Source organism: Papio anubis, chromosome 1, assembly GCF_008728515.1.
Source record: "Papio anubis isolate 15944 chromosome 1, Panubis1.0, whole genome shotgun sequence".
Classification (NCBI taxonomy): domain Eukaryota; kingdom Metazoa; phylum Chordata; class Mammalia; order Primates; family Cercopithecidae; genus Papio; species Papio anubis.
Genome location: NC_044976.1, coordinates 121140144 through 121165043, shown reverse-complemented (window position 1 = coordinate 121165043; position 24900 = coordinate 121140144). Strand labels below are relative to the sequence as shown.

Genomic DNA, 24900 nt, shown 5'->3' with positions numbered 1-24900 from the left:
GGCCAGATCTCAGCTCACTGCAAGCTCCGCCTCCTGGGTTCCCGCTATTCTCCTGCCTCAGCCTCCCGAGTAGCTGGGACCACAGGCGCCGCCACCTCGCCCGGCTAATTTTTTGTGTTTTTAGTAGAGACGGGGTTTCGCCGTGTTAGCCAGGATGGTCTCGATCTCCTGACCTTGTGATCCGCCCGTCTCGGCCTCCCAAAGTGCTGGGATTACAGGCTTGAGCCACCGCGCCCGGCCCCCACCCCATCTCTTAAAAAAAAAAAAGTAACCCCAAAATATGCACAACTGTGATCTATCAGTAAAACAGCACCAAAAAACAACCACTTAAAAATTTCTCTATTTAGCTTTGTGACCTCTGTTATGCTGCATAACCTCTGTAAACCTTAGTTTTCTCATCTTTAATGTGTGGATAGTAGTAGTACTTCCTTTATAGGGTTGTTGTGAAGATATAATCAGATAGTGCAGGTAAAAAGCTTAGCACAAATCTAGTACATAATAAGTATTAGCACATATCTAGTATATAACAAGTATTCAATCGACATTAGTAATTAGATGTTAGTTACTGCTGTTAGACAATACCAGTGGCTCTCTTATATGTATATTCCCTATACAAAGGGAAGGGGAACTAACATTTTAAGTGCCTGCTATATGCCAGGCACTATACTAAATGCTTTCTTATATATTGCATCTCATGTAACCCTCACAACAATCTTGTGGAAATATATATTAGTGTCTGCATTTTATAGATGAGGACAATGTACTTCAGAAAGGTTAAGTAACATACCCAAGGCGCTTAATGACAGTGGGTTTCTATTATACCTTCCATTAAAAGAACTTCAAATTGGCCGGGCACGGTGGCTCACTCCTGTATTCCCAGCACTTTAGGAGACTGAGGCTGGCAGATGACAAGGTCAGGAGTTTGAGACCAGCCTGACTAACATAGTGAAACCCCATCTCTACTAAAAATATAAAAATTAGCTGACACCTGTAATCCCAGCTACTCAGGAGGCTGAGGCAGGAGAATCACTTGAACCCAGGAGGTAGAGGTTGCAGTGAACTGAGATCATGCCACTGCACTCCAGTCTAGGAGACAGAGCAAGTCTCCATCTCCAAACTTTAAATTAATACATATCTAGGAGGATTAAAAGCGCAAATGGTTTTTACTTTTTTCTGACTTATTTTACCCCACTGAAATTTAGTGTCATGGAAACAGATTTCAAGAAAAGCCAAAATTCTCCTCAAAAATTAAAATTTTGCATGTCAAGCCAGGTGCAGTCACTCATGTCTGTAATGCCAACACTTTGGGAGGCCAAGGTGGGAGGATAGCTTGAGGCCAGGAGTTGGAGACCAGCATGGGCAACATAGCAAGACCTTGTCTCTACAAAAAAATATTTTTAAAAAAATAGCCAGGCATGGTGGCACATACCTGTAGTCCCAGCTACTCGGGAGGCTGAGGTGGAAGGATTGCTTGAGCCCAGGAGGTCAAGGCTGCAATGAGCCATGATCATGCCACTGCATTTCAACCTGCGGGAAAAAGCGAGACCCTGTCTCAAAAAAAAAAAAAAAAAAAAAAATTGCACGTCATTTATTGACTGGCAGCAAACCATGGGAATTCACTAAAGATCTTGAAATCAGACAGAAAATCTTATTTGGGGGTGTTTAAGAGGATTAAAGAAACATCATCTTCTCTTACTCTGTACTTTGCTTTGAGTTCATGTAGTATGATGTGAAACGAATCACAACAAAGTGGCCTGTTCTTAGGGTGCCTGCTGGAAGTCAGTATTCCTCTCAGAACATTCTTTCTCTTCTCTTTTCTCCTTTCCTAGGGTTACACATCTTTCTGGAATGACTGCATATCATCTGGCCTGCGAGGGGGCATCCTGATAGAGCTGGCCATGCGGGGTCGAATCTATCTGGAACCCCCGACCATGCGTAAGAAGCGACTACTAGACAGAAAGGTACTGAATCCTCTGTGAACGTCCATGGCTTATGGAAAGGCAAATACCAACAGTACATTTGGGAAGAACAGAAAGATTTGAGTAGTAAGATAAAATAAATATCACTGACTCAACAGTTCCATTGGCTAAACAGGTTAATTATCCTATAGCAAGAGGGAGAAATCAAAGTATCCATAGTCCAAAGAGTTATAGGAAGCTCCTGGTTTTGTCTTCCTTTTTTATGCAGAAAAATCACACTTAGGATGCTGTTGATTAAACTCCTCCTATATCTATAACTATAACATTATGAAATAACCAGGCGCGGTGGCTCATGCTTGTAATCCCAGCACTTTGGGAGGCCAAGGCAGGTGGATCACGAGGTCAGGAGATCGAGACCATCCTGGCTAACACGGTGAAACCCCGTCTCTACAAAAAAATATTTTTAAAAAAAATTAGCTGGGCATTGTGGCAGGCGCCTGTAGTCCCAGCTACTTGGAGGCTGAGGCAGGAGAATGCGCAGCTTGCAGTGAGCCGAGATCGGGCCACCACACTCCATCCTGGACAACAGTGCAAGACTCCATCTCAAAAAAAAAAAAAAAAAAATTACGAAATAGAGTATGATGGGCCGGGCGCGGTGGCTCAAGCCTGTAATCCCAGCACTTTGGGAGGCCGAGACGGGCGGATCACAAGGTCAGGAGTTCGAGACCATCCTGGCTAACACGGTGAAACCCCGTCTCTACTAAAAAATACAAAAGACTAGCCGGGCGAGGTGGTGGGCGCCTGTAGTCCCAGCTACTTGGGAGGCTGAGGCAGGAGAATGGCGTAAAAACCCGGGAGGTGGAGCTTGCAATGAGCTGAGATCCGGCCACTGCACTCCAGCCTGGGCGACACAGCGAGACTCCGTCTCAAAAAAAAAAAAAAAAAAAAAGAAATAGAGTATGATGTAGGGGGAGGGACTCATATGGGTCAGATCAGTCGTTGATTAACCCTGATTATTCTCCAATAACTATTCTCTTTCCTTCCATTTACTGCAAGTCCTTTCCAACCATACTCCTGTATCCATTTTCTTACTGAATTTTTCCACTCACAACTTCTTTATCATCCTAAGCACTCAACTTAAACTACATTCTTAGGTATCACCAGCTTCTTTTCAGTCTTTGATTTATTTTTCTCTTTTCACCTATATGTGGCATTTGACAATTTTTATCACTTTGAAACTTTCTTCATTCTTGGCCTTTGTTATTATCTTTTTCTCTTGCTTCTCTGACTGTACACTGTTTCCTTACTTCTCCATTCCTTAACATCCAAGTCTCAGTTTGTATCCCTTGAGTGATTTTCTATCCTTTCAGAGATATCATTTACCTTTATAGCTTCATCTGTCACCTTCATGAGATTAATTTTCAAATTTCTAGGCAGGTTTTGTTTTTCCACCTCCAGAAACATATTTAACTATTGGCTAGAAATTTCAACTTGGCTATCCCATATCATTTAAAACTAAACTTAACAAAAAACAAAGAAAATCAAATTATCAACCTTTCCCCAAAACTGACTTCCTTTTCTGGCTTTCCTACCTTTATTTATTTATTTATTTAAATTTTAATTTTTTTAATAGAGACAAGATATTGCCATGTTGCCCGGGCTGGTCTCAAACTCCTGAGCTCAGGTGATCCACCCGCCTCAACCTCCCAAAGTGCTAGGATTACTGGCATGTTTCCTACAGATGTTTCCTACCTTTATTAATGGTTTCAAAACTGAGCCCAGATGTTTCCTACCTTTATTAATGGTTTCAAAAGTTGGTTTCCAGACTCAAAATGAGTTGTTATTGAAACTTTTCTCCATTATCATTCATATTCAGTTTGTCACTAGGGCCCACTTCCAATGTTATTTTTGTCTTCACATTATCACTCCATACTATATTTTAAACTTCTTGAGGACAGGGACAGTATATTATGCTTCCTTACATTTCTTGCAACACTTAACCAGTAACATATATATGATATATTGAAAGATTTTAACTTGAATGAAGTGAAGGAATCAGGGTTCCTTCTTTCTCCTTTTCTCAAAGGTACTGCTAAAGTCAGACAGTCCAACAGGTGATGTTTTACTGGATGAAACTCTCAAACACATCAAAGCAACTGAACCCACAGAAACTGTCCAAACATGGATAGAGCTACTCACTGGTAAGATGACTTAAAATAATATATGAATTTCACACTTCGTTATCTTTATCCTACCCTGAAATTTAGTAAAAGAAGTACCGAAATTCATCATGCTGGATGAGATAGATGTGGTTCACTATTTAATTCTAATGAGGGACAGAAAAAGCATGGCTAATTGATACCTAAAGTTTTCCAAAGCTTCACCTTATCTTCTGCCACCCCACCCCAAAAGCTCTTTAACAGTATTCTTCACAAGAAACTTTTAAAACATCTTTATAGAGAGGACAATGAGAATATTGGCATTGATGCAATCTATTATTCTTATTAGAATTTCCCAGTTTTAATTTGCCAAATAATATTTTATTGCATGGCCATTCCACATTTGTTTATCCAGTCATCAGTTGATGAATATTTGGGTTATTTCCACATTTTGGCTGTTGTGAATAATACTGCTGTGAACATGCATGGACAAGTTTTTATTTGAACATGTTTTCATTTATTGTGAGTGTGTAGCTAGGAGTAGATAACTGGGTCATATGGTAAATCGAGTAACATTTTTATTGTGGTAAAATATAACATTTATTTATTTATTTATTTTTTTTTTTTTTTTTTTTTTTTTTTTTTTTTTTTTTTTTTTTTTTTGAGACGGAGTCTCGCTCTGTCACCCGGGCTGGAGTACAGTGGCCGGATCTCAGCTCACTGCAAGCTCTGTCTCCCAGGTTTATGCCATTCTCCTGCCTCAGCCTCCCGAGTAGCTGGGACTACAGGCGCCCGCCACCTCGCCCGGCTAGTTTTTTTGTATTTTTAGTAGAGACGGGGTTTCACCGTGTTAGCCAGGATGGTCTCGATCTCCTGACCTCGTGATCCGCCCGTCTCGGCCTCCCAAAGTGCTGGGATTACAGGCTTGAGCCACCGCGCCCGGCCTACATTTATTTATTTATTTATTTATTTATTTATTTATTTATTTTCCGAGATGGAGTCTTGCTCTGTCTCCCAGGCTGGAGTACAGTGACGCGATCTCAGCTCACTGCAACCTCTGCCTTCCAGGTTCAAGTGATTCTCCTGCTTCAGCCTCCCAAGTAGCTAGGATTACAGGCATGTGCCACCACACCCAGCTACTTTTTGTATTCTTAGTAGACAGGGTTTCACCATGTTGGCCAGGCTGGTCTTGAACTCTTTTTTTTTTTTCTGGCTTGGTGTTTTAAGGTGGGATTCCGCCTTTTCTCCCCGGCTGGAGTGCAGTGGCCAGATCTCAGCTCACTGCAAGCTCCGCCTCCCGGGTTCCCGCTATTCTCCTGCCTCAGCCTCCCGAGTAGCTGGGACCACAGGCGCCGCCACCTCGCCCGGCTAATTTTTTGTGTTTTTAGTAGAGACGGGGTTTCGCCGTGTTAGCCAGGATGGTCTTGATCTCCTGACCTTGTGATCCGCCCATCTCGGCCTCCCAAAGTGCTGGGATTACAGGCTTGAGCCACCGCGCCCGGCCGGTCTTGAACTCTTGACTTCAAGATCTGCCCACCTCGGCCTCCCAAAGTGCTGGGATTATAGGCGTGAGCCACCACACCCAGCCAACATTTATTATTATTTTAGCCATTCTTAATGGCTTAAGTGTACAATTCTGTGAAATTAAATATATTTGCAGTATTTTGTAACCATCACCTCTATCTATACTATACCGAAAGCTTCCTCATCATTACCCCCTAAAACTCTGTACCTATTAAATGATAACTTCCTCTTTCTCTCTCCCCCTAGTCCCTGGCAACCTCTATTCTACTTTTTTTTTTTTTGATATCGTGTCTCGAGACAGAGTCTCGCTCTGTCGCCCAGGCTGGAGTGCAGTGGCGCGATCTCGGCTCACTGCAAGCTCCGCCTCCCGGGTTCACGCCATTCTCCTGCCTCAGCCTCCCGAGTAGCTGGGACTACAGGCGCCCACAACCGCGCCCGGCTAATTTTTTTTGTATTTTTAGTAGAGACGGGGTTTCACCGTGGTCTCGATCTCCTGACCTTGTGATCCGCCCGCCTCGGCCTCCCAAAGTGCTGGGATTACAGGCGTGAGCCACCGCGCCCGGCCTCTATTCTACTTTTTGTCTGTATGAATTTGCTTACTCTAGGTACCTCATATAAGTAGAATTATACAATATCTGTCATTACTTTGCCTAGCTTATTCACTAAGCATAATGTTTTCAAGGTCCATTCATGTCACAGCATATATCAAAATTTCATTCCTTTTTATGATTGAGTGATATTCCATTGTATGTATATAACATTTTTGTTTAACTATTCATCTGTTGATGGATTCCACCTTTTGGCTATTATGAACAATGCTGCTGTTAACATTGATATACAAATATCTGTTCAAGTTCCTGCTTTTAATTCTTTTGGATATATACCTAGGAATAGAATTGCTGGGTCATATGGCAGTTTAACCTTTGAGAAATCACCAGACATTTCCACAGAGACTGCACCATTTTATATTCCCACCAGTAGTGCACCAGGGTTCCAATTTATCCACATCCTGATAACCACTTGTTCTTCTCTTTCTTTTCTTTTTTTAATTATAGGCATTCGAGTAGGTCTGAAATGTTATCTCATTGTGGTTTTGATTTTTATTTTCAAATGAAAATAGTTTTCATGTCATTCCTATTGACTAAAAATATTGAGCATATTTTTATGTGCTTACTGACCATTTATATATCCTCTGTGGAGAAATATAAAATACTTTTTCCATTTTTAAGTTTGATTGCTTTGTTGTTGAGGGTTTTTTTTGTATTTATTTATGAGATGGGGTATCACTCTGTCACCCAGGATGGAGTGCAGTGGTGCGATCTCGGCTCACTGCAATCTCTACCTCCCGGGCTCAAGGGTCCTCCCACCTCAGCCTCCCGAGTAACTGGGACTATGGGCATGCACCATCACACCTGGCTAATTTTTTGTAGTTTTGGTGGAGACAGGGTTTTGCTATGTTGCCCAGGTTGGTCTCTGAACTCCTAAGCTCAGACAGTCTACCCATCTTGGTCTCCCAAAGTGCTGGGATTTCAGGTGTGAACCACCATGCCTGGCCAGAAGTTCTTTGTGTATATTCTGGATATTAATCTTACCAAGAACAGCTCAGTCATGGCGACCCTAACCCAGAGGCGCTAGAGGAATTAAAGACACACATACACAGAAATATAGAGTGTGGAGTGGGAAATTAGGGGTCTCACAGCCTTCAGAGCTGAGAGCCTTGAACAGAGATTTACCTACATATTTATTGACAGCAAGCCAGTCATGAGGTTTACTAAAAGTATTCCTAGTGGGAAATAAAGGGATGGGCCGAAATAAAGGGATGGGCCCTGGCTAGTTATCTGCAGCATGAACATGTCCTTAAGGCACAGATCGCTCATGCTATTGTTTGTGGTTTAAGAATACTTTAAGCAGTTTTCCACCATGGGTGGGCCAGGTGTTCCTTGCTCTCATTCTGGTAAACCCACAGTTTTCCAGTGTGGGTGTCAAGGCCATCACAAGCATGTCACAGTGCTGCAGAGATTTTGTTTATGGCCAGTTTTGGGGCCAGTTTATGGCCAGATTTTTGGGGCCTATTCCCAACATGTCCCCCTTCTTTGTTTTGCAAAGCAATAAAAGCAAAGGCAGCTTTGTCAAGGTGAGCTACTTCTCACAGGGGTCAGGATCTGCATCTTCAGTCTATACAAAGACAAACAACACAGATTAATAACACAATCATCATTGAAATCACAGAACTTCCAAGTGTTTTTATCCATTTTAATGGGTTACTAGCTGTTAATCCATCTGCAGCTCCTTCATGCACTCCAGTTCCTGGCATTAAGGTCAGGTGTGCCTGGGATGCCTTAAATATTTGTTCTTTTAATTTTGCAATATCCAAAGACAAGTTTGTAGAGTGTCCTTCTAGATGCTTTTTTATTCTTTCCCAAATTTTGATCTCATTAAGTGCTATTAATAGTTTCCACAAATCCTTACATTTAGCCCCTACAGTGGGCCATATCATTTGAGGTTGAGGTGCCACTCTATTGCCACGTTTCCAGATAATAGGAACTCTTGCCGTACTTCTTACCATTTCTACCATCTGATCATTTTGTTCAGACCAGCTGAACATAGTGTGGCCATGGCATGCAGACTGAGAGGTGCAATTCAAGCTAAACATCCCCTTAGGGGACCAATCAATAATGATTCCATAGGAATCGTTGCGCAGCACCTCTTCGTGTTCTACAATGCAATCTTCCTAAACAAGTATGTTCATTTTTTTCTGGTCAGGTTCAATTTTGTTTACAAATAGGTTTTTGAGGGCGGTATGCCTCAATTATAGGAGCAGAATTATTATGGCAAATACTGAGATCAGAAAGCATGTGTAACTGTCATAGAGTGATTACATCCAGGCATTATTGCCAGCCAAGATTGATAAATATGCCCAATAAGTATAATTGTTCTCTGTGCCAGCCCTTGTTGAAGGAAGACTCATGGCAGTGGTGGTAACCGCTATCATAGCTATTGTTAAATTACTCATTGTGACTGGTTGTCCCACTTTCCTCAGGTTTTCTTCCGCCATCTGTGACAGCTTCTTGATCTCTCCCCAGGTGGGTGGCTGTGTTCAACGGGTGTTGCTTGTGACAGTTGGGGTCCTCCTCAGCATCAGTCTCAACATGGCTGCAACCGGGGGGTCCTCGGGATCCTCCCGGAATCTCTTCCTCGGCATCTGTCTCATGATAAGGTTTTAGGTGTCTTGATGGCATCCAAATCAGTGTTGATTCGGTCCTGGAGAAACACAAGCATAACCTCTACCCCAAGTTATTATTTTACCTATTTCCCAACTTTTTCTTATCAGATCTCTCCACCAAACCAGTTGTTTTGCTTCTGTCATTGCAGCTGGTTTCTGTAGATGCTGTTCAGCTGCTGATAACATCTGGCCTTTAGGCAGTCTCGAAAAATTTGAAGTTAATAATGCTAGATTCAGTTTTATATTGGGTGTCATGTAATCCCTATTTCCCCCCGTTTTGTTTTTGCAACTGCTGTTTCAGGGAGAGGTTCATTCTTTCCACTATGGCTTGTCCTTGAGAATTATATGGGATATCAGTAATGTGTTTAATATTCCATATGGAGAAAAATGTAGCTAGAGCTTGGCTAGTATAGCCTGGGACATTATCTGTTTTAATAGAAGCTGGAATGCCCGTCACCACAAAACACTGCAAAAGGTGATGTTTAACACAGGCAGAAGACTCTCCTGATTGGCATGTAGCCCAGACAAAGTGAGAAAAGGTGTCCACACATACGTGCACATAATCTAGTCTCCCAAATGAGGGAACATGTGTGACATCCATTTGCCAAAGAGAATTAGGTTCCAATCTTCGAGGATTAACTCCTCCTGTAAAAGATGAGGAATGTACCATTTGGCAAGTTGGGCTTGCTGGATAATAACTTTAGCTTCTTTCCAGGTAATGCTATATCTGCATTTGAGACCAGAAGCATTAACATGGGTTAAATTGTGAAAGTGTTTGGCATTAGATACTGCATTAGCAACTGGGCAATCAGCCATTTGATTCCCTTCAGTTAAAGGTCCTGGAAGAGGTTTATGAGCCCTAATGTGAGTGATGTAAAAAGGGTGCATTCTACTCCTAACTGCTGTTTGCAGTTGGGTAAATAAAGTCATCAGTTGTTCATCTGTATGAAATTATAACTGAGCATTTTCAATTAACTGTGTGGAATGAACCACATATGAAGAATCAGAAATCACATTAATAGGCATATTAAAAGCAGTCAATACCTCAATTACAGCTACAAGCTCTGCTTTTTGAGCTGAAGTATAGGGCATCTGTAAAACTTTACCTTTAGAGCCAAAATAAGAAACTTTACCATTATCAGACCCATCTGTAAAAACATTCTCAACACCTTCAATTGGTTTAAATTTAGTTATTCTAGGGGGAATCCAATTAGTCAGTTTCAAAAATTGAAACAGTTTCATTTTAGGAAAGGGATTATCGAGAATACCCACAAAGTCAGCTAAATGGGTTTGCCAAGTAAGATTATTTATAAAAGCTTGCTGTATTTGTGCCTTTGTGAGAGGGACAACAATTTTTCCAGGATCATATCCATGTAATTTAACAATCCGAGTTCTCCCATTTTCTATCATAGTAGCGATAAGGAGTTCGAGTCTATGAATTAGTATGTGGAAGAAAAAGCCATTCTACTAAGTTCTGCTCTTAGACAATGACACCAGTAGGTGAATGCTGAGTTGGAAAAATTAACAAATCTAGAGTCTTCTCTGGATCTATTCTATTTATTTGAGCTTTATGGACTTGCTTTTCGATTTGCTGCAACTCTGCCTCAACTTCTTTTGTTAATTGCCGAGGGCTAATGAGGCTAGAATCTCCTCTAAGGATAGAAAATAGATTACTCATGGCATAGGTAGGATGCCTAGAGCAGGTTGTAACCAATTAATGTCCCCTAGTAATTTTTGAAAGTCATTTAATGTTTTCAATTGATCCCTACGTATGGCTACTTCCTGTGGCACAATGGTAGTGTCATTTACTAAGGTCCCCAAGTAGGAGTAAAGAGTAGTAGTATGAATTTTGTCAGGAGCTATAATTAAACCAGTGTGAGAAATCAAATTTTGCAAGTAATCATAACATTGGAGTAATATTTCTCGAGTGGGGGCAGCACAAAGTATATCATCCATATAATGAATAATGTAACACTGTGAAAATTTTTTATGAGTAGGTTCAATTGCTTGCCCTATATACATCTGGCAAATTGTTGGACTGTTTAACATGCCTTGTGGCAACACTTTGCAGTGAAAATGCTTAGCAGGCTGCAGGTTGTTTACCGCAGGAATTGTAAATGCAAACCATTCACAGTCTTGCTCAGCTAAGGGAATAGTAAAGAAACAGTCTTTTAAATCTATGACTATTAAAGGCCAATTTTTCGGAATTATAGCAGGAGAAGGCAGTCCTGGCTGTAATGCCCTCATAGGTTGCATAACTGAATTGGTGGCTCTAAGATCTGTTAACATTCTCCATTTATCTGATTTTTTCTTAATTACCAAAACTGGAGAATTCCAAGGGAAACATGTTGGAGCTATGTGTCCGTTTCCTAATTGTTTATTAACGAGGTCCTTTAAAGCCTCTAGTTTCCCTTTACTTAGCGGCCATTGTTCTATCCAAACTGGCTTATCTGTTAACCATTTTAAAGATATAGGTTCTGGAGGCTTAACAATGGCTGCCATCAAAAATGATATCCTAAACCTTGGCAGAAACTTTGTCTTTCCCCTTGAAGTGGTTCCTTCAAACTTTGCAAATTTTTTCCTAGTCCCATAACAGGGACATGCCCCATTTCATGCATCGTATGTTGACTTTGAGGGCTATGTAATTGCTCAGGAATTAGAACTTGTGCTCCCCATTGTAATAAATCTCTTCCCCATAAATTTATAGGTACAGAAGTTATAATTGGTTGAATAGTCCCAGGTTATCCATTGGGCCCTTCACAATGCAAAGTATAACTACTTTGATATACGTCAAGGGCTTTACCAACTCCATCTATGTTAAATTGAGTAGGTTTAATTGGCCACACAGACGGCCAGTGCTGTAGAGAAATGATTGAAATGTCTGCTCCTCTATCTACCAAACGTTTAAGTTTCTTTCCCTGAATAGTTATTTCACAGGTAGGACATTTATCAGTAATTTGATTCATCCAATAAGCAGCTTTGCCTTGTTTATTTTTGCTTCCAAATCCTCCTGTTCATTTAATTTCACTTTTCCCCATTCCCACATAAGGCACAATCAGGAGCTGTGCTATATGCTCTCCTGGCTCTGCTTTCCAGGGAACAGAAGTAGATATAACAATTTGAATTTCCCCATTGTAATCTGAATCAATGACTCGTATGTATTTGTACTCCTTTTAAACTTAAACTAGACCTTCCTAGAAGTAATTCTGTCATCCTCGCTGGCAAGGGTCCACAGACTCCTGTTGGGACCTTTTGCGGGAGTTCCCCAGGCAGAAGGCTCACAGCTTTTGTGCAGCATAAATCTACTGCAGTACTACTGGCTGTGGCGGGGGACAGACATTGTACAGGGGTGAGGGAATGGCCTAAGCCGGAAATGCCCTGGTTAGGAATGGGCCTGAGACGGGCACCTCATGGCGTTTCCCAAATTTAAAAGGAAAAGGCTCAAATGTAGCTATAATATTGCCCTATTGATCTGGGGGGTGTATCGTAACAAGGAACTGCTTGCTGATTATTTCTTCTGCTTCTTCAAATTTGTTTGTTTTTGGGTTTTGTTTTGTTTTTTTTAAACAGAATGTCTTGCTTTGTTGCCCAGACTGGAGTGCAGTGGCACAATCTTGGTTCACTGCAACCTCTGCCTCCTAGGTTCAAGCAATTCTCCCTGCCTCAGCCTCCTGAGTAGCAGGGATTACAGGCTCCCACCACCACACTGGCTAATTTTTGTATTTTTAGTAGAGATAGGGTTTCGCTATGTTGGCCACGCTGGTCTTGAACTCCTGACCTCAAGTGACCCCACCCACCTTGGCCTCCCAAAGTGCTGGGATTACAGGCATGAGCCACCACGCCTGGCCCCCCGAGTAAATCCAACATAGGAGGCTGAGGCAGGAGAAATATTTTTTTATTTCAGTTATTATAAGTTTTAGCTGCAGAATTTCCTTTTGGTCCCTTTCTCTATATCTTTATTGATATTATTTTGTTTATACATTGTTCTCCTGTCTTTATCCTTTTTTTTTTTTGAGCATCTTTAAGACAGTTGTGGCCAGGCACGGTGGCTCACACCTGTAATCCCAGCACTTTGGAAGGCCAAGGCGGGTGGATCACTTGAGGTCAGGAGTTCAAGACCAGCCTGGCCAACATGGTGAAACCCCATCTGTACTAAAAATACAAAAATTAGCTGGGCGTGGTGGCGGGCACCTGTAATACCAGCTACTTAGGAGGCTGAGGCAGGAGAATCACTTCAACCTGGGAGGTTGCAGTGGGCCAAGATTGTGCCACTGCACTCCAACCTGGGCAACAAGAGTGAAACTCCATCTCAAAAAATAAAATAAAATAAAAGATAGTTGTAGTGGGTGTGGTGGCTCACACCTGTAATCCCAGTACTTTGGGAGGCCCAGATGGGAAGATCACTTGAGTCCAGGAATTTGAGATTAGCCTGGTCAACAGTGAGACCTCGTCTCTACAAGACACAAAATTAGCTGAACATGGTGGCACACGCTTAGGTCCCAGCACAGGAGGCTGAGGACAAGGAGGATCACTTGGGCTGTGGGAGGTGGCCAAGTGAGCCGAAGATCACACCACTCACTCCACTCCAGCCTTGGCAACAAAGCAAGATTCTTGTTCCCAAAAAAAAAAAGGTTCCTTTCAAGTTTTTCTCCAGTAAATCCAACATAGGAGGTTGAGGCAGGAGAATCGGGCTTTGAACCCGGAGGCAGAGGTTGCTGTGAGCCGAGATCGCGCCATTGCACTCTAGCCCAGGCCACAGCAATGGCACTCTGTCCAAAAAAAAAGCCCGGCCCGGGCATGGACAGCCTGTAATCCCAGCACTTTGGGAGGCTGAGGCAGGCGGATCACGGCCAGGAGTTCCACCAGCCTCACCTAACATGGTGAAACTCCTATCTCTACTAAAATACAAATTAGCTGGGCATGGTGGGCGCAGCCTGTAATCCCAGCTACCGGGGCTGAGGCAGGAGAATAGCCTGAACCTGGGAGGCAGAGGTTTCAGTGAGCCAGATCAGCCACTGCACTCAGGCTTAGGCAACAGAGCAGCACTCTGTCTCAAAAAAAAGATTGAGCGCTGTGGGAAAGCTGTTTCGACCAGCATGGGAGGGCCGGATGGAAGCACGATGGTCAGGACGATGACCGGCAGTGAAACCCTCGCTTCATTTAAGAAATAGCGGGAGTGATGGCTGGCGCCGGTCTCTCAGCTACTGGGAGGCTGAGGCCGAGAATGGCGAACTCCGGGAGGCGGAGCTTGCAGTGAGCTGAGATCCGCCACTGCACTCCAGCCTGGGCTACAGAGCTTGTGACTGGCCTCAAAAAAAAAAAAAAAAAAAAAGATTATACCCAAGCTTCTTAATCTCCCAAGGAAAAATTTACTCTGTATTACTCTCATTCCCTCTCCTCTTTTTTGTGTTAATATTGCTATATATGTTTTTCTTTTGGTTTTTTGGCTTTCAGTTTGTTTTTTAGGACAAAGCTCCACTATGCTACCCACCCAGTAGGCCATTATTCTTTTGAGACGGAGTCTCGCCTGTCACCCAGGCTGGACTGCAGGCCTGATCTCAGCCTACTGCAGCCTCACCTCCCGGCTCACGCCATTCTCCGGCCTCAGCCTCCCCGGTAGCTTGACTACAGGCTTCCCCACCTCACCAAGGCTAGTTTTTGTATTTCTTAATAGAGACGGGTTTCACTGTTAGCCAGGATGGTCTCGGTCTCTCCCTTGACTCTCATGGATCCGCCTGGCCTCGGCCCCAAAGTGCTGGGATTACAGGCTTCTGAGCCACCGCTACCCCGCCCCCAGGCTGGTCTTAAACTGCTCGGCTCAAGCAATCTGCCCTACCTCGGCATCCCAAAGTTCTGATTACAGGCATGGGCCCAATTATGCCAATATTGTTACATGTGTTACATCTATATGTGTTATAAATTCAACAATTCATTGTTGTAATTATTAAAGAAGAGAAGAAAAGCACAAATATATACTCTTACAGAGTTTGTTATATTAACCTCCTTATTTACCATTTCTGGTTTTCTTCATTTCTTCCGCGGATTCAAATACTATCTATTGTCATTCTTTGCTTTACTCCAGTGCAACTTTTTCCCAATCTCTTCTTTGTGCTATTATTACATTTCCTATATGTTATAACCTTTGTGCATAAGTTTAAAAAGTTAAAATTATAACTCAACAATAACAACACCTATATAAATATTGTTTCTGGTGTAATTGCTTTATAAATCAGTTGAGATGAAGTATTCAATTACCATCCTTTTATTACTTACATAATTACTTTTACTGTTTGTTCATGTGGGATTCAAATACTGTCTAGTGTGTCCTGCTCTCAGCCTTAACAACTTTCCTTTTAGTTTAGTATTACATTTTATAAGGCAGGTCTGCTAGCAGTGAACTCTTTCAGATATTTTTTTGAGACTGAGTCTGGTTTGTCGGCCCCAGGCTGGAGTGCAGTGGCCGGATCTCTCAGCTCACTGCAAGCTCCTGCCTCTCCTCGGGTTTACGCCATTCTCCTCTGCCTCAGCCTCCGAGTAGCTGGGACTACAGGCTCACGCACTGCCTCGCTAGTTTTTGTATTTTAGTAGAGACGGGTTTCACCGTGTCAGCTAGGATGGTCTCTTGATCTCTGACCTTGTGATCCTCCCGTCTCAGCCTCCCAAAGTGCTGGATTACAGGCTTGAGCCAACATACCGCTCTGCAGATATTTTAAATCTAGGGAATGTATTTATTTTTCTCCTTTTAGAAATTTTCTTTGCCCTCTATTTTTTTGTTTCCTTTGGTTTTGGTTTTTGTTTGTTTTTTGTTTTTTCCCTTTGAGACAGTGTTCACTTGTCACCCAGTCTGGAGGTGGCATGTTTGATCTCAGCTCACTGCAACCTCCACCTCCTGGGTTCAAGTGATTCTCCTACCTCAGCCTCCTGAGTAGCTGGAACTACAGGCACACAGCACCATACCCAGCTAATTTTGTATTTTTAGTAGAGACAGGGTTTCACCATATTGGCCAGGCTAGTCTCAAACTCCTGACTTCCAGTAATCCGCCTGCCTCAGCCTCCCAAAGTGCTGGGATTACAGACGTGAGCCACCATGCCCAGTCTGTTTGTTGTACTTTTAAACTCTTGGATTTCTAAATGGTTTTTTTGTTTTTGTTTTTTTTGAGATGGAGTCTTGCTTTGTTGCCCAGGCTGGAGTGCAGTGGTGCTATTTCGGCTTATTGCAGCCTCCACCTCCCAGGTTCAAGCGATTCTCTGCCTCAGCCTCCTGAGCAGCTGGGATTACAGGTTCCCACCACACCTGGCTAATTTTTGTATTTTTAGTAGAGATGGGGTTTCGCCATGTTGGCCAGGCTGGTCTTGAACTCCTGACCTCAAATGATCCGCCCACCTCGGCCTCCCAAAGTGTTGGGATTACAGGCATGAGCCACCGCACCTGGCCTAAATGGTTCTTTTTTATAATTTCTGTCTTTATTGATATTCTCTGTGTGATGAGTGATGGTTTCTCCTAGGTCTTTGAACATATTTATAAACGCTGCTTTGTAGTCTTTGTAAAGTCCAACATTTTAGCATTCTCAAAGGCAGTTTCCATTGCCTGCTTTTTTTCTTCTCAATGGGTTAGTGGGTCACAATTTATTCTTTGTATACTTCATACCTTTTTGTCAAAAACTGGACATTTTAGATAATCATGCACCTCTGGATAGTATACTGTAGATAGTATACTGTAGCTGTCCCCAACCTTTTTGGCACCAGGACAGGTTTCATGGAAGATAATTTTTCCACTGGGGTGGGGGACGAGGGGATGGTTTCAGTATGATTCAAGTGCTTTGCATTTATTAGAGTCTCACAAGGAACATGGAACCTAGATCCCTGCCATGTGCATTTCACAATAGGGTTCACACTCCTGTGGGAACCTAATGCCACTGCTGAGCTGACGGGAGGTGGAGCTCAGCTTTACCCACCCATGGTTCACCTCCTGCTGTGCAGCCGGGTTCCTAACAGGCTACGGACCAGTACCAGTCCATGATCCAGGGGTTGGAGACACCTGCTATACTGGTTTCTCCTTCCACTAGAGGTTGATTGTGTTGTTTGCTTGGTAATTTGCTTCATTAGTGACTTGCCTGCAGTAGCTCTCTGAAGTCTGTTTCTCTTGTACTGTGCAGCCTCTGATGTCACTGCTCATATTTTCTTGTTTTTATCTTTTGGCCTAACTCCCTATGTGTTGCCAGTGGGTCAGTAGAAGCCACTTATTAGTCAAAGGTTGTGCTTAAGACCTTTTAGCCAATTAAATTTTTTTATCCTTTACTGTTGGATATGTGTGTGTGATTTTGACACAGCCATCACAAATCAGGGAGTTTACATTTTGCCCCACATTCAGCAAGGAACTAGCAACTTAGAAGTTCCCTCTCTGATTTCTTCTGAGAGAGAGTACATCCTTGGATATACACCAGGGGTGCATGTGATTTCTTTATTTTTATTTTTTATTTTTCTTTTTTTTTTTTTTTTTTTTTGAGACGGAGTCTCGCTCTGTCACCCAAGCTGGAGTGCAGTGGCGCGATCCTGGCTCACTGAAAGCTCCGCCTCCTGGGTTCACGCCATTCTCCTGCCTCAGCCTCCCGAGTAGCTGGGACTACAGGCGCCCGCCAACGCGCCCGGCTCATTTTTTGTATTTTTAGTAGAGACGGGGTTTCACCATGGTCTTGATCTCCTGACCTTGTGATCCGCCAGCCTCGGCCTCCCAAAGTGCTGGGATTACAGGCGTGAGCCACTGCGCCCGGCCTATTTTTTATTTTTCATTTCTTGAAATGAAGTCTCGCTCTGTTACTCAGGCTGGAGTGCAGTGGCACAATCTCAGTTGACTGAAACCTCTGCCTCCTGGGTTCAAACAATTCTCCTGCCTCAGCCTCCCAAGTAGCTGGGACTAGAGGCATGCACCACTACACCTGGTTATTATTATTATTTTTAAGTTTAGCTTCCTAGGAGTTGCCTCTGAGTTAGTGTAGCTTATTGTTCAGCCAGTGTTTGGTCAGTGGTTGTGCTTTAGCCCTTTAGCCAGTGAAGCATCCACCCTTTTTGATAGATCTATGTGTGGCCTGGGGAATACTCTCAAGTCAAGCCCCACGTCCTGCTCTGATTGCTTCTGAGTGGGTGCAGCCTGGTGCAAGCACACATTCTTCCCAACCCCCAGTGTTGGTCATGATTCCAGAAGGGCTTTTCTTGGCTGTTTCTCTGGTTCTGCCTGTTAAACTTCTGGAGGCTTTGCCATTTGGGTTTATCATACCAGTGCCATAGAGCTAGCAGCACCCTTATAATTGCTTTCCACCAAGATCTCTATGGTTTTCAACACCCGTAGGCATAGATTCTCCACCCTGTGTTCCAAATAAAGTCAGTCCTCTCAGGCAGAGCTTTGGAGCTCTTCATTCTTCAGGCCTTCCTTCCCTCCTGGGCAGAACTTCTGCACAAGGGCCCACTTCTCCTATAGTGATACCCGCCTGTTCTATGAGTAGGTGCTGGGAGAAAGAGGTGTTAGCCCCTGGTCTTCTTGGCTTGCCTTTTCTGTTGCAGAATCTCTAATCTATGAACAAACTGGAATGGGAGCAATTGAAGTCTCAATATGGTCAGCCTAGCAGGCCTGGGATAGAGCTTCTGATCTACAAATAGGGTAGGGAACCTCAGTCCTCTCAGCTTCACCAGCAAATAGAAGTTCTGCAATACAGAGTAGAAATCATTTGGGAGAGACTGGTGTCCTAAAGAGAATTTCAAAAATACATAAATAATTACAGTGTCACAGAGAGGTCACATGAGAACAGAAATAAAGTCCATAAGCTCTAGCAATATGGAAGTCCTTGGTGACATTTTTTGAAGCTGGTTTAATGTGAAATATGGTTAGAGTCAAAGCCAGATTATAAAGGACTAAGGATTAAATGAATTGAGGAATGAAGATTATGCTTTTAATCATTTTAGCCATTCAAGGTTCCAGATAACTACATGTTTCATTTTGCTTTTCTCTTTCTGTTCATTATGTCCTATTTCTTTTTTCTCATAGGTGAGACCTGGAACCCCTTCAAATTACAGTACCAGCTGAGAAATGTACGAGAGCGCATTGCAAAGAACCTAGTAGAGAAGGGTATTCTAACCACTGAGAAGCAGAATTTCCTGCTATTTGACATGACTACTCATCCAGTGACCAATACAACAGAGAAACAGCGCCTAGTGAAAAAACTTCAAGATAGTGTACTAGAGCGGTGGGTAAATGACCCTCAGCGTATGGACAAGCGAACACTAGCACTCCTGGTGCTAGCTCACTCCTCTGATGTGCTAGAGAATGTCTTCTCCTCTCTGACAGATGACAAGTATGACGTAGCAATGAATCGAGCCAAGGACTTAGTAGAACTGGACCCTGAAGTGGAAGGGACAAAGCCTAGTGCCACAGAAATGATCTGGGCTGTGCTGGCAGCCTTCAATAAATCTTAAAGCCAGCAGGTGGATTTCTCCTTTTCCCCTGCTGGCTGGTGACTGTCAGAGACCCCATCACTGAGTTTTGTGTGATGAGATGTTTTCATCATTTTTGTTTCCTTTTCTTGAATCAGACTTGTGATTTGGGGAGAACAACTTCAGGGCTTCTCCATAGACCTTGACCATTATAAGCAGACCTTATTTCTCCCTACACCTCCACTCCATAGGTAAATAAACTGGGTGAACCCACACGTACCCAATGAACATTTTCTCCCATTTCTTGGTTTAGTTTCACCCAGTGTGCTTTTGGATAAGCAGAAATATCTAAATGGGATTTTGAGTTCTCCAGCTATAGAATGTGAATGAGATAAAAAGCGAACCGTCTATTATGTTTTTCTAAGTTTGTTTTCTATCTTAAATACATGTTTTCACAGCCTTTGTCTCTCAGACTCTGCTAAATAATGTAGCTTATTGAAATAATCGTCGCTGAATAAGGAGCAATGAGAAACAAAACTAATTTTTGGAGCCGATGGTCTCTGGAATTGCATATCCTGCTAGTGATTTTCTCATCTTTCCTTTTCTAACCTAATGAGAATGTCCCAGATTCAATTACCTGAATCTCAAAGTCCTAGAGCCAGAAATACATTCTCTCATCCCTCTTAGCATTCTCTTGCTCCCTCATTCACTAGGGCAAAAGTCTAAATGAAGAAAAGAAAAGTCTCTCTCAACACCTCATTCATGCAATCAGCATTAGAATTTGTAAGGAAGGAAGGGAGGTGGCATGAAAATTTCCATTCTTGGAGTATACGACTGTCCTGTTTACCCCAGGCCACTTTTTTTTTTTTTTTTTTTTTTTTGAGACAGGGTCTTGCTGTTGCCCAGGGAGGAGTACAGTGGTGCAATCACAGCTGACTGCAGTCTTGACCTCCAGGGATCAAGGATCCTCCTGCCTCAGTCTCCCAACTAGGTGGGACTACAGGCACATGCCGCCATACTCGACTTTTTTTTTTTTTTTTTTTTTAGAGAGACAGAGTCTCGCTTTGTTGCCCAGGCTGGTCTTGAATTCCTGGGCTCAAGCAATTCTTCCACCTCAGCCTCCCAAAGTGCTGAGATTACTGGCGTGAGCCACTGCACCCACCCCTCCAGACTACTTTAAATGTCTCTGCTGTGACTGAATTGAAGGAATTGTAAGTTTCAGTTGCTGAATATATCAGTATATCTGAACTCCAGATCTTTTTATTTCCTATTTTTGGCTTTCTACATAAATTGATAAAATCCGTCTATATTTAAGGGTTCTGGGAGTAGTTTTGTCTATATTTAATCCATAGATGTACTCCTAGTCATCAGTCTTATTTCAGTAAAACCATCTTTCTGGCCAAATCTCTTAACACGTTTTTTACTTCAGTAGTGAGGGCAAAGAGAAGCTTTATTAAGAAAGATCCTATTTAAAGGGCTAAGTTGGTGTTGAAAGCATGCTGACATAAAGTCCAGTATTTGAGGATATAAAGAGGACGGGCACTGAGTTGTGCTGATGTTAAGCATTTATTATACTTTAATGGGATAGTGCTTCTTGACCATTATAGAACAACAAGCTGTCAAAGGGCTAATACAGATGACCCAGACCTGACCTTAAATCCTCTTGATTAGAAATAATTAAATGAATGATGTATTCATTTATCTCCTCTGCCAAATATACTTAGCCCCACAAAAATTCCCCAGCTCAGTTAACATTTTTTTGTTTTTCACTTTAGGCATCTCTTAGGTAATTAGAGATATAAATTGTAATAGGAAACAATCTCTAAATGTGAAACTGAATAGAGCTTCAGTCTGGCTCTCTAATAGGACAAAAGCCAGTCCATGTGTTGTCTCTACCTGATTTAGCTTTTTCTTTTCTTTGAACAATTCGGCATGAATTGAAACCAGGTTTTCCTGTGGAAAGTTATAGCTTGATTGGGGGATAGAAGTTGAATTGAGTTCTTTCTTGAAACTCTTAGTGTTTATTTTTATATTATATCTCAAGACGAGGATATCTTCAGTTTGAATCTGCATAATGTTCACTGCCAAACTCCTTCTCATTTAATGCTTATGGCCTTCACATTTCTGTATAATAAAGATCAGTTATCAGCTCTCTGGTCTCTCTGTGCACAATTTTATAACTTAATTTGTTTTAATTGGAAATAAGGACTTTCTATACAAGGCTAATAATTGCCTCCCCCTTTACACTAGCATACCAGCCTGTTTTATCCTATGTAGAAAATGAAGGATACAAAACCAATTGTAACATACTTAAGCTGAGGGGCAGGACACGTCAAAGCTGACCAGATGAACACCAGCTAATGCTATAAAGCCTAAATAGTGTCTCCATCTCAATCAAAATAAATTAACCAATTATACCATTATTACCATGAAGAGAATGAATACAATCTGTCCTACTAATACTTGCAAATGACACCTGAATTTAGGAGCTGAAAGTCTTAAGTTCCAAATGTCAGTGACATGCCTGACTATAACAGAGTTAACATGTAAAAAATGTAAGTGTGCTTATAATTGGCTTATTGTTCTCCCTTTCTTTATAGCACAAGGGACAGTAATACATTTGTTTACTAGGATTGTTTATACTTTTCTAATATTTTTATTTAAGACAAAGTACTGTTTCCATAAGTCATGCTTTATACAATGTTTCTCAAAGTATATTGCAAAGACAATTGCACCGAAACGTATGTGTGAGATAGGAGGGTACCTTGCTAAAATGCAGATCCTAGTAAATCAGTCTCTGGAGTTAGGAGGAAGCTGCATTTTAAAGAAATTCTCAGCCAGGCATGATGGCTCATGCCTGTAATCCCAGCACTTTGGGAGGCCGCGGTGGGTGGATCATCTGAAGTCAGGAGTTCAAGACCAGCCTGGCCAACACGGTGAAACCCCATCTCTACTAAAAATACACAATAAGCCGGGCGTGGTGGCGCACTCCTGTAATCCCAGCTACTTGGGAGGCTGAGGCAGGAGAATTACTTGAATCCGGGAGGCGGAGGTTGCAGTGAGCCGAGATCGCGCCTGTACGCTCCAACCTGGGCGATAGAGCAAGACTCTGCCTCAAAGAAAAAGAAACTCTCTAAAAGCTTGCATGTTAAAATTTGAGAATGCCACTCTATATCTTATTGTCTATAATTCGTTCATCAAAAACTATTGAGTACTTACAAATTGATGGGCACTTGCTAGGCACTGACAATAAAACATTGCATAGGGCACCATTCTAGCTCCCAAGAATGCACATTTATGTGGGCAAACAATATAATTTGTGACAAATGCTCAAATAGAAGTATAAACATAATATTTGGAAGCACAAATAAATAGTATTCTCCGTGGGAATGTTAGGGAAGACTTTGAGGTGTTGTATTTCTTTATTATGGTTATCATATATTGAGCACTTTTGTTGTGAGGTAGGTACTATGCTAACTGCTTTGTATATTATCTCATTTATTACAACACTGAAAAAAAAACTTTACAATGTTCTTTTAAAGAAAACTCAGGTGGCCGGGCGCAGTGGCTCACACCTGCATTCCCAGCACTTTGGGAGGCTGAAGCGGGTGGATCACCTGAGGTCAGGAGTTCGAGACCACCCTGGCCAACATGGTGACTCCCCATCTCTATTAAAAATACAAAAATTAGCCCAGTATGGCGGCACATGCCTGTAGTCCCAGCTACTCGGTAGGCTGAGGCAGGAGAATCGCTGGAACCCAGAAGGTGGAGGCTGTAGTGAGCCAAGATCATGTCACTGCACTCCAGCCTGGGTGACAGAGCAAGACTGTCTCAAAAAAAAAAAAAAAAAAAAGAAAGAAAGAAAGAAAACTCAGGTAATGAGGCTTGCCTGAGGACATAGTGCAGAGCTTCAGTTCAAACACATTTTTAATCACTACACTTTCTTGCCTTCATTTGAACTAAATCTCAAAGGATCAGCTGAGCCAAGATGGCCTATGCCTATAGTCCCAGCACTTTAGGAGGCCAAGGTGGGAAGATCACTTAAGTCCAGGAGTTCAAGATCAGCCTGGGCCATAGCAAGACCTTGTCGCTATTTTTTTTTTTAATTTTTTAAAGTCTCAAAGGATCTTTTTGGGGTAAGAGGGAAGAGCCAAGGCTACCCTACAAAGAGGAAACAATATGTACAAAATAATTGGTGATGTGCTAGAATTTCATGAATGCATGTAGTTTTCACATATTTCCAGAAAAAAAAATTTTTTTTTTGAGATGGAGTTTCACTCTTGTTGCACAGGCTGGAGTGCAATGGCACGATCTCGGCTCACTGAACCTCCGCCTCCCAGGTTCAAGTGATTCCTGCCTCAGCCTCTTTACTAGCTGGGATTACAGGCACCTACCACCACGTCCGGCTATTTTTTTATATTTTTAGTAGAGATGGGGTTTCACCATGTTGGCCAGACTGGTCTTGAACTCCTGACCTCAGGTGATCCACCCGCCTCGGCCTCCCAAAGTGCTGGGATTACAGGCATGAGCCACCACGCTCGGCCCAGAAAATAAGAGAATACATTCAAGTTGTAAAGTAAACAAAGGATTTTGAAACTGGCAGCTCTTTTTTTAGAGATGGGGTCTCACTTTGTTGCCAAGGCTGGAGTGCAGTGGCTATTCACAGGCACTATCATAGCCCAATGCTGCCTCAAACTCCTGGCCTCAAGGGATCCTGCCGCCTCAGCCTCCCCAGTAGCTGGGATTACAGGCGTGTGCACCATGACAAGCTAAACTTTTTTTGTTGTTTGTTTACCTTGACTTACTCCTTTCCTGTTGCTTTTCTTTATATAGAACTGAGTTTCCAGCCAGGCGCAGTGGCTCACACCTGTAATCCTAGTACTTTGGGAGCCCGAACAGGCAGATTGCCTGAGGTCAGGAGTTCGAGACCAGCCTGGCCAACCTGGTGAATCCCCATCTCTACTAAAAATACAAAAATTAGACGGGTGTAGTGGCAGTCACCTATAATCCCAGCTACTGGGGAGGCTGAGGCAGGAGAATTGTTTGAACCCGGGAGGCGGAGGTTGCAGTGAGCCAAGATCGTGCCACTTAATTCCAGCCTGGGTGAAAGAACAAAACAAACAAACAAAAATGGAAGAACTGAGTTTCCCACCTATCATTTTCCTTCTCTCAATAACATTTCTTACAGAGCAAGTCAGCTGGACACAAATTCCCTCAGTTTTTGTCTAAGAAGGTCTTTATTTATCCTTCATTTTTGAAGGATAATTTAACTGGAAATAGAATTCTAGGTTGGGCTGGGTACAATGGCTCACACCTTTGTAATCCCAGCACTTTGGGAGGCCGAGGCAGGAGGATCACTTGGCCAGGAGTTTATGACCAGCCTGGGCAACATAGCCAAAGCCCCAGCTCTACAACAAGAACAACAGAAATAATTACAGGTTGGTGGGTTGTTTTTGTCTTTCAACACTTTATATATTCCACTGTCTTGCATGTATGCACACATGCTTTCTGACATTAAATTATAACAAAACTGAAATTTAATTTAGATTCTAACAGATAAAATTTGTTCTTCCTTTTTGCCACACATCTAAAATGCCCATAAGTGTATATTCATATGATTTCTAAAAATGTGTTTTATTCTCCCTAAAGA

General features: G+C 42.4%; 1 protein-coding gene across 1 annotated transcript in view; it reads left to right on the top strand.

Annotated features, from left to right (window-relative positions):
- The window catches only part of GOLPH3L (golgi phosphoprotein 3 like), a 64705-nt gene extending 43303 nt beyond the window's left edge, over positions 1 to 21402 (top strand). The window contains exon 4 of the mRNA XM_031652598.1: positions 18865 to 21402. Within this exon, the coding sequence (XP_031508458.1) occupies positions 18865 to 19292 (428 nt within the window). The 3' untranslated portion in view covers positions 19293 to 21402. The remainder of the gene's footprint in view (positions 1 to 18864) is intronic.
- The last annotated feature ends 3498 nt before the right edge of the window (positions 21403 to 24900 follow it).